The 18,503-nt window shown below is 42.8% G+C and overlaps 1 protein-coding gene across 4 annotated transcripts in view; it reads left to right on the top strand.

The window, feature by feature from the left end:
* Window positions 1-18,503, top strand: part of KRAS (KRAS proto-oncogene, GTPase) — a 47,672-nt gene that overhangs the window by 9,878 nt on the left and 19,291 nt on the right. For all 4 annotated transcript variants that reach the window (XM_020801027.3, XM_020801028.3, XM_020801026.3 and 1 more), the window contains exons 2-4: window positions 1,561-1,682; window positions 10,356-10,534; window positions 14,011-14,170. In XM_020801027.3, the coding sequence (XP_020656686.2) occupies window positions 1,561-1,682; window positions 10,356-10,534; window positions 14,011-14,170 (461 nt within the window). The remainder of the gene's footprint in view (window positions 1-1,560; window positions 1,683-10,355; window positions 10,535-14,010; window positions 14,171-18,503) is intronic.

Below are 18,503 nucleotides of genomic sequence, written 5' to 3'. Positions count from 1 at the left end.
CCTTTGCTGGCCAGGATTTCTGGCAGTTGAAGCCCAAGAATATCTGGAGACCCAAGGTTGGGGAACCACTGCCCCAAACTGTCCGATAGGTCAGAGACAATGAGTGCTGCTCTTTGATAGTGGGAGGGAAAAAGATGAGAATAATCACGGAGAAAGTCTGATTGAGGATTGAAGTTGAGGAAGAGAAGGGACTAGGGAGAAAAAGGAGGAGGGGTTGGAGTTAAGGAGAGAGAAGGAGCAAATGCCAGCATGTTAGGGGGTGTTATTAACTTGTATGTAGTTTGTACTTCTGTTATTGCTAATTAAGAAGATAGCTGCTCTGTGAAATGAGAGAAATATTTGTCTATTGCTTCTATGGGTCCTAATTTTCATTAGTTTATTTTAATTTTAATGTAATCTAGCTGCATGGAAGTTTCTAGAGTACATGAAAGTTTGATTACTCTTATGGTATTTTGGTTGATCCACAGGAAGAACTGTTGATTTTTGTTTTAGTTGTGTGGTTGTTCTTTTTTTTTTTTAAATAGTGTTTAACTGTGGTTGTGGTCTGGTTTAGTTCTACCACTGAATATTCCAACATACCTCTTTGGGTGAAAAGTATGACATAGATCTAGTAAGCAAATGAACAACTCTCTCTCATTGCTTTCTAGTACGCTGATAAATGAGTCTGCCTTGGTGGATGCAGTGGGGGTAGGAAGTCCATAAGATTCAAAAACATATTTTTCATGTTGATAGAGTTCTTTAAGGCCATGATGGGTGCAGTTTTCACTTCTGGTTGGTGTTGGGTAATATAGTTAGGGAAAGATGCCATTAATTTAATAAGATGATCAAATCTTAAGTGTTTGTAGCACCTACCATAATACCTGCCAATGGTATCATCAGAATAATAGCTGGTGGCCAGAATCTTAGCCTAGGAGTCATCGTTTATTTTGGCCATGTTGAATCTGACCATGGAGAAACCTTTGAATTTTCCACCGTTCTTCCCGGATTCCTTGAGACTGAGCTAAGAATTGGCCTAAAGCCAACATCCTGTCCTAAATCCAGTTAGAAGTCCTGACTAGAGTAGACTCATTAAGTTGGTTCCTCATTGCTTAGCTAATGCTTGTGTAAATCCCCGTGATTCAAATTGGATTCTACTTTGGTTGGAACTTGCACTATGATTTAGGCTCAACTGTTGATATTTTGAACTGCCAAAATATGTGCCGCGTCCAACCCTTTGTTTTACAGTCGTATCATTGTTTAAGATGTGAAAGTGAAAACTTGCAGGGGTTAAGGGGTCCCTTGAACCAGAGGAAATTATCAATTTGTAAAATTAAATTTGGACGTCAGCTGTTAGTAATCATATGAGCTCGAATTTTGTTATCTACCTATGTAACTTAATGACATGGATAATGCTGTAAACAGTCAAGATAATACAAACTTGGCTTATTTAATAGCATTCTTAACTTGGAGTCTAGGAAGAGGCAAAGAAGAGATTGAAAGATGAGCGGTCTCTTACTGCTGCAAGTTCTGGGAGTGTCGTGTTTTCATAAAGTTGATCTATTTCTGCTTGATCTTCAACAGGCCTACAGAAAATGACGGAGTACAAGCTTGTTGTTGTGGGCGCTGGTGGCGTAGGCAAGAGCGCTTTGACGATACAGCTTATTCAGAATCATTTTGTAGATGAATACGATCCTACAATAGAGGTAAATGATTTTCTATACAGTGTGTCTTGTGTGTTCTCGAAGGTGGCCTTCGATCTCCAGAAACAGAAGCAGACCTTTTAATGTCGGAGGATTGGGACAGTGGTTACAGCTGTTCCCAGTGTGATGCAGTGGTTAGGGCGTTGGGTTGGGACCGGAAAGGTCCATATTATTTTCTGAATGACTCTAGTCCAGTTGTGTTCTGGCCTAACCTCCAAGGGTTCCTGTGAATTTGAAGTGGAGAAGAGAAAGGGAATACACGCTGCCTGAAACCATTTAGAGGAAAGGTGGGATACACCCCTGACTAACTGTATTCTGACAAAAATGTTAGTATTTTTAAATGTTTTTTAAAAAAGACAAGAGTATGGAGATTATATTGTCTTGACATAACCTCCCCTCATGGTCAGCTAGAGTTGAACGAATGGCAATCATAAATAATTTGTAAATTATTCCTGAGTTCAGAGCAGAGGTAGTAGCCCTTACATCAAGAAGATAGTACATGGAAATCAAGGGGAATTATTCCCCCCCCCAGGGGGAGGGGAAATCAAGAAAAAGTGATTTGGGATTTCCTTGCCATTCAAGTCTGCTTAGAAAAAAGAAAACCAATTGTTATTCCTAGACGTATTTCTGTTGTTTGAAAACCTTACCTATCCTGCTTAGTCACTCTGTTAATATCTGATAAGGGCTATACTCCACCTCCCAAATTCAGATTTTTAACAACATTTTGACAACAGCCTACTCAGATCTTTCTGGGAGTTCAGCCTGACTCATGGGATAAATTAAGCTCTCAAGAAATCCAAGTACAGGTTGTCAGTGGTAGCATATGAAGCTGGTTCCTTTGAGTGGTCCAACATGAATCCCTGGGTCATACTGTGAAGAAGAGAGGGTCTTTCTTTGCCCCAAGTCCCCTTCTGCGCTTACAACATCCTACCAGTTCCAAGTTGATGTATATACTTCTTGGGTGTTGAATATCTCCAGAGTGGAAGGATTAGAGCTAAGTTGAATCCCAAACATTATCTCATAACCTTTAGAAGTCAGCTCCCCTCTTTAGTAAAATGTTCATCTCCTTCTTCAAACTCAATTGATAATTTTATTGCAAGTTTGACATGTTGCCCAGAAGCAAGGTGGATAAAAATCTACGGTTTAAAAAAAAATCAGATTGATTTAAAACACGATTTAAATCTAAAAAACTCATTTAAAAATTTATATGTGAGTTGTACTGGAAGACCTCCAAAGTCCCTTCCAACCCTATGATGATTCTATGTCATTAAAAATCATATTTTAAAAAATGTAAATCATTTTTTAAAAAATCAGATTTTGAAAATGTTAATAGTGATTTAAATAATTATTTTAAATCAGTTTGATTTAAATCAAATCCACCCTAATTCCAGAAGCCCTAGTAGTGGTCAGGTAAGGTTTGTGAAACTTTCAGTGGCTAATTGTGGCTAATGGACGAGGTGCCAGGTGCATCTACGTTGTAGGATTGGTTGGGTGACCAGGCACACGAGAGACAGACAGCAGGTACCTCATCAAAGAGCCATGACCATTTACTCAAAACCTATGTGAACACCCATGGGACTCTGACCATTGTGACTACAGAAAAGTTTATAAATTTGGAAAACATTGATGGGATAGGAAAGGATAGTTCTCCTGGGGGAGTGACAGATTTGATGTGAGGAGCTTTAACAGATGACTGCAACACCCACATATAGCAAACGACACTAGACCATAACTGTAAGATGCATAACGAAGGATAAAAGAAATAGGGTTCAATACGTACAATTGGGTTTTCCCATGCCCCTTGCAAATAAAAGAAACGCATGTTCCTTTAAATGGAGATCCTGATGTGGCCACTTGCAGGGGGGCGTGGTCATTTGTGGAGCATCTTTGATCAAGGGCAGAGGTGGGCAACCTGCAGAGGTCCCAGGGTTGCAAATGCCCATTGGCGAACCTATGAAACCCTCCTCCCAAATTTTCATATAAATTAAAAAAAATACTGAGAAAGCTCTCCTGGGCCCTCTAGTGGACAAATTTTTATTAAAAATTGAAAACCTTTTGGGCTTTGGGTTGCTCTGCATGGGCTGGAGTCCCCTGAAACCAAGGCAAAATTGCCCCCACGTCCTCTGAAGGCACAGTGGCTATTTTTGATCGCCACTTTTTCTCTCTCAGTGTTCGAATTTTCCAGTCTGGTCTTATGGGGGTTCCTGAGCAGCCCAGGAGTGTTTGGAGGGGAAGAACCACGAAACCCATCCTACTCTAGAACAATATGCAACTGCAGGGATAATTTGTATGAATGTCCAAAGTTGAATCCAAGTTTGTGCAACCTGTCCCAGCTAACGGTGGCCAATCCGAGACACGCTGGCGCATATCTTAATTGTCCAAGATGCATCCCAGAACTTCATTAACCATTCTATGAACGGGCCACAAGATTCTAGCCAGTGATTTTAGGTTTCCCCTGTTTCTGATTTGTCCCGTGATGTCGTTCTGGAACTGCTGTAGCATCGTACAGGCAAGAGCTGATTTCCTGCTGAATTGGCGATGACTCACTTCAGTCTCAAGTTATGAGTCAGCAACTTTTACAAGGCAAGATCTTTGTTAAGAGGCTGCAGTGTAAACTGGGAAGTCCTGTGTTCTGAAGTCAGTAGGTGGATGTGGGCAAAACAGACGTCCCCCACCCCTGAACCAGAGAGTTGCCAGCAACCGATACCTGCATAATTGTAAAGGTCGCTGACCAATTCACAAGCGTTTGCCTTGAGATAAAAGAAGAAATAAAGAAACCTTACTTTTCCTGATACCAGAGATTTTATGATCTTCCAAATCGCCTTTAGCTGGAAGAGTAAACAGTGCGGTCTGGATGACCTAATCATTATGTGACTTCGAAAATGTCCCACAAACCGTTCTTTATCACCTCAGAATGAGATTGGTGTTTATGTGTGGCAATATAGATCCATTAGTTCAATCAGTAAGCTATTTAAGGCTGTAGCACTTTCTTTCAGATTGATAACTTCGTCATCTGTTGAGAATTTGGTTAAACTTTTTCTCTTTGGATATAAGCAGAGTTAGGATATATCAGATTGCAAAGACACTATAAGATTGAGAGAGTAAAATTCAACATATTATATTTAAACATATACAGAGAGCATAGATTTCAGACATTCAGCTGGCAGCATAACACGACATGATACAATACGTAGTATAGAAATAAATGATCTGACTTACAGCAGATACCATGTCCTTTATACATCCAGGGATGAATCAGAAAATACATAACGTCACTTTTTCCAGCTATACAACATCAAGTCTTTAACCTTAGTACACACCTGAATCTACTTAGTACATGACTCAGGTTAAATCAGCCATTTTACTTTCTACTATACAACATTTTATTTATATTTAATACATTTTCAGATCAAAATCTCAAGGCTCTCCACTATTATAGATTTTCTTGTTTTCCCTCTGTTTCTGAAATCATCCCTCTACTTCCCAGGTCATAAATGGGGATTTTTCCTATTTCATCCTCCCAACAGACATGCAAGGTTGCACAGTTCTCATTAGTTATGACAATCTCCCAGTGTGAGGATCATTACATTCTAATCTCTTTTAAAAATAAATCAGTTCTTGAACAAAAATATCTTGAGTCCACACAAATTTGAAAGCAGACATCACATGGGATGAAAAAAATGCTATTGATTTCTTGTTTATTCCGTACATTTCAACTTGGTTTATTTTCTTTCCAAAAGTACTACCCTTCTCTTTTAATCTGGCTTTTTTTCTATCCTGTTCATAGCAACCCCCCCCAGAAAGCAGCCTATTGCAAACAAGTGCCTTCCAGCTGTGTAGGACTATAGTTTCCATCATGTCCAGGCAGGAGAAGGTCATTCAAAGCTAATGAATTGAACAGCTCCCTGATCTGAGAAGCCTAGCGCTAGGATAAGCGAACAAGTTTAACCAATTAAGAACACTTTGTTTATAATATCTGTTTCGACAGTCAGGATGCTCTTAATAATAATAACAACAACAATAATAATAAAGTGCCATCAAGTTAATTCTGACTGATGGTGACCCTTTCCAGGGTTTTCCAGGTAGGCAATATATAGAAGTGGTTTACTGTTCCCTTCCTCTAGGGGGAGCCCTGGGACTGTGCAGCTGGCCTAAAACCACCCAGGCTGGTTTTACTTACAGGAGGCACAGTGAGGAATCAAATCCACAACCTTTGGCCCCACAGTCAGAGACTTAAACCACTTCGGCTGCACGAAAAAGTGGGTGAGGCAGCTTGAATCCAAACACAGAGATATGGCTCGATCTACGGTAGCGTCCTCTAGTGGTCAAAGCAGCAACCTGCTATGTCCTCACCCTGTAGGATGGGTTTTAGCCCACTGGTTTGGGATGCATCATACAGGGTTCATCCTAAGCAATGGGATAGGATGTGTATCCTATCGTTTCCTCAATTAACTGGCCTGATTTGGGCTTCTTGAAAACAAGAAAGGAAAAGAGCAAGGCAGAATCGAACAGGAACTTGGCCTACCTTTTAAAAATACTGTATTTTTCCATGTATAAAACTATTTTGCCTAAAATCTTCAGACTAAAAATTGAGGGTCGTCTTATACACGGAAGTAAGCTGAGGAGAGAACAAAAACAAGTGGAGGGGGAAGCAGGGATCAAAGCGATCCTGCAGCGCTTTGATCCCTTTCCCCTACATTTGCTAAGCCCCACTTATTTTTCTTAATTTTGGATTAGAAAAGGGGGCGTCTTATACACAGAAAAATATGGTAGATTTGAAGGGGCCTCTACAACAGCCTTGTGCTGCAGGATGGGGACCCCCTTTATCTTCCACTTGTATGTTCATGGAAAAGGCTTCAGGAGTTAACCTCGAGGCAAAATCCAGAGCTGGAGTCCTGAAGGCAGCATGTGTCGTTCTGCCAACTCGTGCGACATTGCTGGAACCAGTTGTATTGGCTCTTGGCTTTCCATTGGACCATTTCAGCAATGTGGAGAGGGGGGATCTGCTGCTTGGGTAACAGCCTATCCTCCATATTACCTTACCCGGGCTTCATGCTCTGGAGAGGACACTCCTCGATTCAGAGCATATTACCATAGTCTCTTGAGACTGAAGGATGCCTATATATGATCAGGATTGTATCTTCCTTGTATGATCAGGATTTTCTGAGCCTGGGCAGCTGTTGTTTGGGAGCCTAGGAGGTGTTCAGGTGAAGCCAGGGCTCCCTGATGGCCCAGTCTTGACAACAGGTGAGTCCAAGGTATAAAAAGGAGACCAGGGGCTGGAGTCTGATGGAGCAGCGGCAGGAGAGCCCGAAAGGGAGCGATTCCTGTTCCCCGCTTCGGCAGGTGCCATATTTGCCACAAAGAGGCTTCACAAACCCCCAAAAGAGGAGAGGGAAAAAGCAGGAATTGTGATCCTTCCTAGGAGAGAAGTCAAGACTATGTCAGGCGATGGGTGAAGTGAAGCATTGATTCAGTCCAAAAGACGACAACCAAAGACCACTCCACTAAGTTCTTGCATGTAGTGGGTACACAAAAGTGGGTACAGCCCGGAGCTTATAATTCGAGGATGAGGGTGCATGATGCCAAGGGAGAGAACAGACCATAGGTGTCTCTGGAGACTGGCTTCCCGGAGCGAAGTTGGGAGATGCCAAGTCTCAGTTAAAAGGCAGATGTCTAACTTTGCTTTTCTTTAGTCCACACCATATCTGTTTTCACGAATTAACACTGCACAAGATAAACAGAGTTGGAGCACAGAAGTGGATGTTTCTTGCAGGCTCCTGTTTCTAGTCTGGGTGAAGGTGGTTCTGTGAGGGAGACTGGGGCAGGATGTTCCAATAAGCTGAGTTCCCCCCCCCCCAAGAGTTTAAGCGTTGGTTGATAGGTGTTTCTAAACTGTACTTCTGTACCTTTAATAATAAATAATATAATGACTGTTGAACGGCAGAACTGGAAGGGACCCTATGGATTATCATGTCCAGTCTCTCTCAAAGAGGCACCCTGGGGAATTGAACTCCCAACCTCTGGCTCCACATGCAAAACCTAAGCCATTGAGCTATCTAGCATTCCTGGGATTTACCCTATTTGCATTCTTTCTCTGTGGAGAAAAGCTTGGGCAGGGGAAGATTTTAAGCCAGACCCCAGAACGATGCTCTAACTGGACAAGAATTAGACAAAGGAAGGACGGATGGGTTTCTCTGTGGCTATTAGCCATGGTATTTAAATAGAGCCTTCCCATTCAGTTGCAGTGTAGCTTTGAATATTGGATACTGAATCCAGCAGTGAGGCTGGTGGGTTTTGTTGTTGTTCCTTTCTTGCAAGGAATCCAAAGGTGCTTGGTATACAGCTATTGATACCAGGATGCTAAATTTGATGACTTCAGTCTTAACCAGGCAGAATTCTTAAGAGACAGGAAGGGGGGACTTTTTGGTCTAATCCAGCAGAATTTCCTGATCTCAATTTCCGTCGTTTAAAAATATCATTCCAGGAATGATAAACCGGCACAGCTTTCTTGTCTCCTGATTCCTGCGTAACTTTAGAAATTTAACCGCCTGGATCAGGGTATTCGAAAGGAGACAGATGACGTCACGCCCTTGAAACGCGCAAATCATTTTTGTAGATGAGTCGTCGGTGAGAGGGCTTGGGAATCTTGGCGTTGCCGTCCTGATCCGTTTGCTCTCTAGTTTTATATAATTGTCGCTCTGTTTGGGTTATGTAACCAAAATGCTTTCAGTGGGAAGAAAGCAGAATTTAAAATGCAGTGTTTTGCTGAACTCCTGGCGCAGCTGTGGGAGGAGAAGGAGCTGGGATGGCCACATATTCCCCCGTTGGATGTGATACCATTTAAATTCACTCCATGAAAAAGCATACCTCTGGGGGGAGAGGAAAAGGGATTTGCTTTACCCATTGCAAGTAGTACAAGAAAGTAAAGGGGAAGCCGGGCAATGCTTGGTTGGGACAACTCCTGGCACATGGAGAACAATGCAAATAGCAGCAACCACAGTAGGAACTGGCAACGCCGCCTCTTCTTCTTCTTCATGGGCATTAGCGGTGATTTCTCCTCCGATTAAGATCCTCAGGAGAGGCCTTTTTCTGGGTCCCGCCACCTTCATAGGTGCATCTGATGGGGAGACAGGAGAGGGCCTTCTCTGTGGCTGCTCCTTTAGACCCTGGAACTCCCTCCCACTGGGAGCCAGACTAACCCCATCTTGGCTGTCCTTCTGCAAGCAGGCGAAGACTTTTCCTTCAGACTGGCTTTCCCTGAGTGACTGGCTGTCTACAAGGGGTTTCTAAAATAGATTATTGTACCTTGTTGCTTTTCAGTGTGCTTTCTGTATTGATTTTATTCCCCATTTTTTTAATATACTTGCTTCATTTTCTTCCATGGTTTATATATTTACTGTTTTTAGCTTTTAAATATTGTCCATTTTAAGGATGTAAGCTGCCTTGGGTCCTTTTGGGGAGAAAGGCGGGATAAAATATTTTTTTAAAAAAATAATAAATGCATTATTTGGCACTCAGACCCAGTGCTGCTTCTAGTATTATAACCTCCAAAAGCAAACCTGGCTCTAGGACAGATGGGTCCAGAATTATCTTATAGATAATGCGTTCTTTAACCCTAAAAAAAAGAGGAGGTGTTGGGAATGAGGGTTTTGTAATTTTAAGACTTTTCAGTCCTAGAAATCATTTAAAATTCCCGAGGAAGACTTTGGGGATATCTTTCTACCTCCATATTGTGCCTCTGGCTGGTCAGAAGAAGGGAAGGGCCCCTCAGCCATACTTCTTTCTTGGAATTGCCCCACAGGTCTATGGGTAGGGAGGGTACCCTTGTAATCCATTAGATTCCATAGACCAGTGGTTCCCAACCTTGGGTAACCCAGATGTTCTTGGACTACAACTCCCATAAATCCTGGCCGGACATCTGGGGACCCAAGGTTGGGAGCCACTGCCATAGAGGGAGCCTTACGTTGAATTAGCCTCCCAGCAAAATAGCATGAGTGAGGGGCGATTCCTTCCTTTTTCCCCCCAGCAGAACCACATCAGACGAGGATGGCAGAAACACATCTCCTTCTGCCTTGTAGCTTTTCCTTTCCCAGAAGTCTTCCTGGGCGGATTCTGTGCAACATCTGGACAGCCCAAGAGTGTGTGACAAGTTCAAGGTCACCCAGGGAGCTTCGTGGCCAAGTAGGGATTTGAACCTGGGGCTCCCGTCCAGCACGCTTAACCATTACATCACACCGGCTCTCTGCGATGTGCTTGGGGATATTGTGGAAGCCGCAACAGGATCTTGAGTTTTGGTCTTTCGATTTGACCGTTCTGCCAGATAATGGAGTTTAAGAGGAAACTTGTCATTTGGAAGATGGAACTGTTGTTTCCTGAATGATTTGACAAATGAAACTAAAACAACAACAACACACACAGCAGAGTGGCCCTCTCTAGTGTGGGTTAGGCACAACCTTATGGTCTAACTCTAATACCATCATTGAGGCATTGCTGGATCACCACCTTCTGATCTTCCAACATTTAACCGCTCTTCTTGCCCGCAAGCCTTTACCTTTTCTATGTGATGGATGCTTATCCATTTACAGCATCAGTGCCAGGAATTTGAAACTCGGTTCCCACATGCAGTCAATAGTGTGTGTTTTTTTTTCTCTCCCTCCCCGCAATCTGCCTCAGGATTCCTACCGAAAACAAGTTGTGATAGATGGCGAGACCTGTCTTCTGGACATTCTGGACACCGCGGGTCAGGAAGAGTACAGCGCCATGCGAGACCAGTATATGAGGACGGGCGAGGGCTTTTTATGCGTATTTGCTATAAATAACACAAAATCTTTCGAAGACATTCATCATTATAGGTAAGCTTCACGCGGTGCCTCCTGACTCTACTCTGCAACCCCATGCCAAGTTCGTCTGTAATTCCTCCAACCTGGGGGGGGTGTCTGTGCTCCACACGGGGTGGGCGCCTCACTCCAAAAATGGTGGAATGAATCCAACCCTACCCTCTGGTTTGGATCAGGAACTGCTAGTGCGTCTGACTAAAGGCCTGCTCTGTCTCCGTAGGAGAATCAGATGGTCCAATCCTCAGCTGGTAGATTGGACTAACACCAACTCAAGATTAGTGTGATGGAGTGGTTAGTGTACCACAGTACAATTTGGGAAATCAAGGGTGTAGACCTCAGTGAGTAACTGGGTCGGCCCATGGTATTTCAGTGTTGTTGAGAGGTTAAAACTGGGGAAGAGGAAAATTATGTACGCTGCCTTAAACTCATTTGAAGGAAAAGAAGGGGTTATTAGGCAATAAATAAAATAAGACGTAGGTGAGGGAGAAATGAGTAGATAAATAAATGTTCTCCCATGTTTAAAAAGATCACAACACTCTAAAAGGTGGTGAGATTAGTGCCTCAGAGACTAAAGTCCTGTTACCTGCTCTGGTGGTTTTCCCAGTGCCAAGAAGTTTTGTTTTAAGGCTGTTGAGTATTTTAGAAAATGGCTGATGCAGTTGATGGAAATTGTGTTAGAAATAAACTAGGATATCATACTGGTTTATTATCTCACTACGGTTAGAACAAGCCACTATTCCTTGGGTCAGGAAGGGATGCAGAACTGGGCTGAGAACATAAGGCAGGCATCTAGAACATTCTTCTTTCCACATGATGGAAGGGAAGGGATGACTCTGAAGCCGGTTCTAAGAAGGACACATGATCATTTGCTGGGAAGTTTCGATGCGCCCAAATAACTCTGGAACCATAAAGAGCCCGCACTGAGACTCGTGGGGATAAAATTGTGGAGTCACTAAAATCATTTCAGTTCTAGTAGGTATGCATACATTGGTACCGTATTTTAGTAGTAACAACAACAACTATAAGTTTTTTGGAGCCCAGAAATTGAGCCCCCGAACCTCTATCGCGCTGAGGAAAACTTAGAATGAAAATGGGCAGTTATCAAGCAATTTTTGGGGTTGGGAGGGGAGGCATAATCAACTGTTTAGACACCATTCTGCCTGTTTTTTAAAGGCCTAAACTAACTTTTTAAAAAAATCAGATGTCATTCACCCCCCATACCCAAATAGCCTGTAATTCATCCATCATGCTTCCCAGAGGCCATTTGCATGCCAAAAATAAACTGCTGTTGAAGGAGTTCACCTCTGGAGCCTCTTATAGAAGGTGAAAATGCCCCCCCCCCAATGCTAAGGTCATCTGTTCCTGCTTTGTACTAAAATCTTCCCAGATTTGTTGCTCTCTGGATAATCTATTCATGATCTCCTGAGATATAAAAATCTCCCTGCATGTATTAATCTAGCACACCAATGAAAGGACCCGGTGTGCTGAGATACTAGTTTGCTAGATGCAGAGATAACTGCGTTTTTTTTAAATTTTTTTAGTAATATGTAGGGGTGTCCAGGAAAATGCATTCACCATTGCAGTCTGAAGTGACATGGATTTGATGGCTCGTTTTATTATTATTTTTTAAACTACCTCCTTTTGCATAACATGTAGGTTGTCTCTAAGGAAACATTTTTGATCCGTTCTTTTTCCTCTTTCCCCCAGCTATGAGCTGCCTTATATGCATGTTAATTAGGATGCTAAAACTAGAAATTTACTAATGTGCGTCAGCAAGTCTATAATGATGAGACACATGATTGCGACAAAGCCCTCTTTAATTGTTCAGTTGAAAGCTGTCTTTGACTTATTTTAATGCGGACTCCAGAACTGATGGTTCACAGGCTTTGTGTCTAGCTAGTGGGACGTGGTGGCGCTGTGGGTTAAACCGCAGAAGCCTCTGGGCTGCAGGGTCAGAAGACCAGCCGTCGTAAGATCGAATCCACATGACGGAGGGAGCTCCCATCGCTCGTTCCAGCTCCTGCCAACCTAGCCGTTTGAAAGCATGTAAAAATGCAAGTAGATAAATAGGTACCACCTCGGTGGGAAGGTCACAGCGTTCCGTGTCTAGTCGCGCTGGCCACGTGACCACGGAAACTGTCTTTGGACAAACGCTGGCTCTACGGCTTGGAAACGGGGATGAGCACTGCCCCTAGAGTCGAACACGACTGGACTAAATGTCAAGGGGAACCTTTACCTTTACCTAAAAGACATACAGGCAGTCTTTGTCCAAGTTCAGACTATAATAATAATCATGTGCAATCCAGTTAATTCTGGCTTATGGTGGCCCTTTTAAGGGTTTCCTAGGTAGAGAATACACAGAAGTGGTTTACCATTCTCTTTTTCTGGGGGTGCCTTGGGACTGTGCAGCTTGCCCAAGGCCACACAGACTGGCTTTTCTTGCAGGAGGTCCAGTAGGAAATTGAACTCCCAACCTCAGACTCCACGGCCAAATACCTAAATCCTCTGAGCTATATGAACCAAATTACTCAGTGACCGTTTTTACAAGTGGCAGGCTAGGGGAGTGAAATTTTTTCAGTGTCCATTTCATTGCATTAAAAAAAAAAACATCTCCATTGTCATCTTTTTCCCCTCGACTATTGGATTGAAAGTCTTTGTAGTTTTCTGCATGGATGCTGGTGCACATTTTATGTACACATTTTCCCAAATGTGCACATTAACTCACTTTAAACTGAATTGTGCATTTTTTCCTGTTGACTAAACCATATCTGTACATCTTTTTCCCCATTTTTGACCACTTGCATTTTAAAATGTGAACCGTTTTCGGGGCACGCTTTATTTCTCCGAAGGCACCCCATTAGCCTTGCAGATGGGCAAACACTCAAGGCAAAGTATGTTTGCTTTCCTGAGTCAAAGGAGGGATGGGAGAGGTTCCTTGCGTCAGATCAGCTGGATTGACTGATACTGTTTTCCATCCTGATCCGAGAGCAAACAGAATTGCCCAGCTGAGTAGGCTGCAGATTCTTTTAAAGTTGTCCTAGAATGAGATCAGTGTTTCAGACAGTTTCTTGGTTCTGCAAAGGGGAAGGGAGATTTCTTTGTCCAAGTGACGTAGAAGGAGCTCCTGTAACAAGATAGAATCTGTGTCCACAAAAGTCCCAGGAGGGTGCCTGCTGTTTTGTAACCAAGTGTTTCTACACCCATACAGTAAGTGGGCAGCTTGTGGTAGGACCCAAAGAATATAATTTCTTTCTATTCCCTCTTGCAGCTGGATTGCCAGGTTACAATTTATACACTGTAGGCCCCCCCCCTTACCTTCGGTATCGGTATCCACTGATTCACTTGCACATGGCGTAAAAATACAGTGGTGCCCCGCTAGACGATTACCTTGCAAAATGACGAATCCGCATGATGATGAGTTTTTGCGATCGCTATAGCACTTTGGAAAACAGTTTCTCTTCCACCTCAAGTCTTCTCTCACTCATTTCCAGGGAACAAATAAAAAGAGTGAAAGATTCAGAAGATGTCCCCATGGTGCTCGTAGGAAATAAATGTGACCTGCCTTCCAGAACCGTAGACACGAAGCAAGCACAGGATTTAGCAAGAAGTTATGGAATTCCTTTCATCGAAACCTCTGCAAAAACAAGACAGGTAACACAAGTGTAACTCTGTGTGGATGCGGGTGCGTGCGTGTGCTGCTTATCTGAGACAAGGAACAGAACTTTTCTGCATTAATAGTTGGTGTTTCACAGAATTCCTAGTAAAGGCAACTGGAGATTTATCCCTCTGAATCCACCTGCCATTTCCCAAGTGAGAATAGACCTATGGATTCAGTTTCTGAATGGCGAGTCTCCACTTACGTAAGCACCATCTATAATAACAGTATGATAATAATCTTAGAACGGCAGAGCTGGAAGGAATCCTGTGGATTTTTGAGTCCAACCCCTATCAGGGAGGCACAGTGGGGAATCAAACTCCCAACCTCTAGCTCTGCAACCAGATGGTTAAACTACTAAGCTGTCCAAGGGTTTACCCTAGTTAAGGCTACCTAGTGGTTTCATTCTATGAGTTAGGGTTTGGCTAGAGCAGACTGGACCAGCCTAAATAGAGTCACTCAATGTCATGTAGAGGTCTGGTACGCCATTTGGTGCAGTCCTTTTAGACACCTGGCATATACACCTCCACCTATTTGAACCACCTCCCTTAAGAAATGTCCTCCTGTCTCTTTTTGGGAAAAAGCTTCCAGTTTTTCATTTTCTCCCCTAAGAGTTAAAGTGCATCGGTGTTCCCCTAATAATCTTTGGGGGGAGAAATTGCTACCTCCCTCTCCCTGCTCCATGGAGAAATTAAAGAACTTTTAAAAATGTCCTATCTGGTTTCAGTTTCCCAATATCACTACGCTTAGCCACTTAATGATGGTGGGAAATTGAAAACTTCCTTTGCTTCTGAGGGACAGAGGAAGTTTTCAATTTCTCTTCGTTAAATTGAAACCAGATGGGAAATTTAAAGCAGCGAGCTCTGCTTTTGTTCAGTACAAATGGATCCGGCGTGTTCTAAAAGTGAACCAAAACGGAGTGATCCCACCCATACCAAAAAGAGTGTGGCCCCTAACAGAGAGCCAGAAAGGGGTGGGTAGGAAAATTCTGGGAATGGCCTGGTTCGCACTGTCCCTTACGTAGTTTGTTCGCCAGCAAAAGAAGTGAACCAGCCTGTCTCCAAGACAGACAGACAGCAGGACAAATACCTATGGAGAAAGGTTCCTGCTAAGCTGGGGCAGAGCCGCGCACGCACAAGAGGAGGAGCCCTGCCCAGTAGGGCTGAAAATTAAGAGGGTGTGTTGCTGTGGAGTCCCCCTGTTTAAAAACAGCACCGTAAAGCCCTTCCCTTGTTTAAATGGCTGCCTATGGTCTATCCACCCGATGATACAAACCTGCAGTTGATGAAAACTGATCCAGAATGCAACTGCATTAGTCTTTAAGGTGCTAGTAGACGCTTTGCAAATCAGTGGAGATACTCTTTCACTGAGATAGCTGAGATGCAGTGGGTTAAGCTTGGTTCCATTTTACTTGACTTGCTCAGCCAGTTATTATACCTAAGATGACCACCACCCTGGGGGGGGGGGTCACTTTACTGCCTGTGGGGAAGCCTATAGGAACGACAAAAGAGGGATGGTACAGCTTCTTCCAGACTGCCTGCAAGTAGAAGACTAGATTTTGGCAGGAAACCATGGTGCTTTTGCTTCTTCCCTGACAAGCTACCTTTCTATTTGTAGTGATTTTTGCTTGTTTTAAGTAGAGGGTTAAAAGAGATTTAGGACTTCCTCTTTTTTTTTGCAGCATAGTACAATGTAGTTTAGTCCAGGGACATTCTGTCTCCTGGTCTATGGTGAGGCCAGCATCCCTTTACCGTTTTTCTGGGTCTAATTGCAATGTTGCACGAGCCATCAGTAAAACACTCTGTATAAAGAAGCTCACAGCTTCCAGAAATAAAATATAAAATAAAATGTCCGAGACGGTATATAGCTTCGCACAAATTCTTCAGGCAAAATAGTGATGATAATGCCCATGTTGCTATATTTTACTGCCACAGAGAAACATATTTTGCCCTAAGAATAGCATCTGTGCGTTTCTGCATCTCTGGGCACATGATTTGATGCTCCAAGCATCAGTTCTTTAACAATGAATAGGAAAGCAAGGTTGTCTACAAAACAGTATTCTTCTCTTCAAAATCAGACTCAGCCCAGAAATGTTTGCTATTATTATTAGCGTTCTTCTTGTCTAAATGACAGCTTTCATAAGGATTCCTGGGGGGGGGGGTGTTGCAGACTAAACCAGTAAGATTTTCAAGCTGGGATCCAGACGTCTGTTGGGTTTGGAGGTCTGTGTTGCAGCCCTGGGGTCTTCTTTTCGTCTTCCAGAGTGCTGAAAGAATGGTTTGGCATCCGTTCCCTTCAACATCTGGTCTAAACCAAGAGGCAAGACAGGTCTTGGCGTTAGCTTTTGTCAGAGTTATTTTTAGGAATTTCCATAATAGCAAGAGTGATCTGGGCGTTTATCTCCAGCTAGCTGGACAGTGAGTAGGTTCTAGAGAAGATTTAAGTTTTTCACAGTAGCCGTGACACTCAAGAAGCACAAGAACATGCTGAGTAATACTGGTATTGTAAACTCTGTGTGTGGGATCACTTAAATGTTAGCTCTTCATAAGTTTATAGAAGCAGATATGGAAACAGCCGTGAGAGAACAGTAGCAACCTCAGCTTTGGAACAGCTCTTAATCTCTCTCGCTTTCCTAGACTCTAATTATCTCGCCTTGACAGAAAACCCTTTTTCATTTCACTTCCTGTATTTTTCTTCGCTGACATGAAATCATCCTGAAATGATTTTCAATTAGAACATACTGGGAATGTGTCCAAGATATGTGTAAGAATATAGAGTCGGATCTCTGAGTACAGAATTTGAATCATGAGAACTGGGAAAACTGTGTCATCCTCATAGTTTTCTGAACAGTCTTGAAAATCTAGGGATTGCGGTTTTATTTGAAATTAGAGACTGCACAAGGGAGATTTCAGGGTATTCCTCCTACAGCTGTTAGACTCATGATCCAGAAAGAAGGATTTGCAAACAGACCGGGTCTCTCCTTCCCTTCTCCTCCAAATTCTGTGCTTCTCTGACAGTCCGTCCAGAAAGGGTAGAAATATATCCTTTAATTTGTATTCCTGCCTTGAGCCAGGAGGTTGGACTCAATGGTCTTATAGGCCCCTTCCAACTTTGTTATTCCATGATTCTATCCACAAAATTCATTGAGATGCTGCTTTTTGCCTTGGGTCCTTTCGAGGAGAAAGGCAGGGGAAAATATTTTAAATAAATACATTTGGAAGTCTAAGATCCAACACATGGCTGCTTTTTAAAAAAGAACCTTGATCCCAACTGTTCCGACTTTTGCCAGGAATTTTTCTATTCACAAGAATTTTCCTGCTTCACTTCAGTGGGAAGGAAACAAAAAAGAATGTTTGTATGTCATCAAAAGATCCCATTTGCTCAGCAGCTTCAGATATCTACTGGAGTTTTTATAGATCTGCTTTGAATACCCATGCTTTTCCTCTTTAGTAGAGGAAGGACGGCAAAAAGCTCTCAAAAATGTGGAAAAGATGCATATAAAGAAAATTACTGGTTTCTTGTAGGAGTTGATAGTAGTCTAGAGGGGCGGGGTAAAAATCAATCAATCAATAAATAAATAAAATAAAGTCCAGCCCTGGGGCATGTATTGAAGATCATTTAGCTGACTCTTCCACCCATCCAGATGTGTATCACCATTTTGACATTGAGCAACCAATTAACATTGAATGAATGAATGAATGAATGAATGAATGAATGAATGAATGAATGAATGAATGAATGAGTGAATGAATGAATGGATTTGCTGCCTATATTGTGGTACCTTGTAGAAGACAAGAGGATAGGTCTTTCCACAGAGTATGAGTTAAGGTGTAACAGATACACTCCCTTAACCCTAAAGGTAAATTGTATTTGTTTGCTGTGCACAAAATGGGCTCTGAATGTATTTTCTCATGTGACTACGTGGTGCTTGGACTCCAGTGTATGTTTGGGGTATCTCTCTCTCCCCCCCCCCCCCCGAATCGTTGTGGTGGGACTTGACTTAAAATCCTGCTTGCTGGGAAAAAAAATCATCCCTTGATTTGGCTCTGTAATTGGAATCCTCTTCCTTTGTGTCACTTCCACTCCCTGCCCACCTCAGTCCTGATCCGATGCTGTGTCTCCTTCAAGCTTTTTAAAGAATGTTTCCTGTCTTGACTTCAGATGCCGCCCCCACTTATATGGGGTGAACAAGGGGTGAAATTGATTAGGACCAGCACACAATTCCCTGGGGTTTCTGGCAACCCTTGTTCTCTGTGGGCAGCCTCCAATGCCATATCGGGTGATGATTGCTTTGGAGACCCTTGTTGAAAACCTCCCGCGATGCCCTGG

Source organism: Pogona vitticeps, chromosome 5 (genome assembly GCF_051106095.1).
Source record: "Pogona vitticeps strain Pit_001003342236 chromosome 5, PviZW2.1, whole genome shotgun sequence".
NCBI lineage: Eukaryota > Metazoa > Chordata > Lepidosauria > Squamata > Agamidae > Pogona > Pogona vitticeps.
The sequence above is the reverse complement of the archived record's forward strand: the minus strand, read 5'-3'. Positions and strand labels throughout refer to the sequence as shown.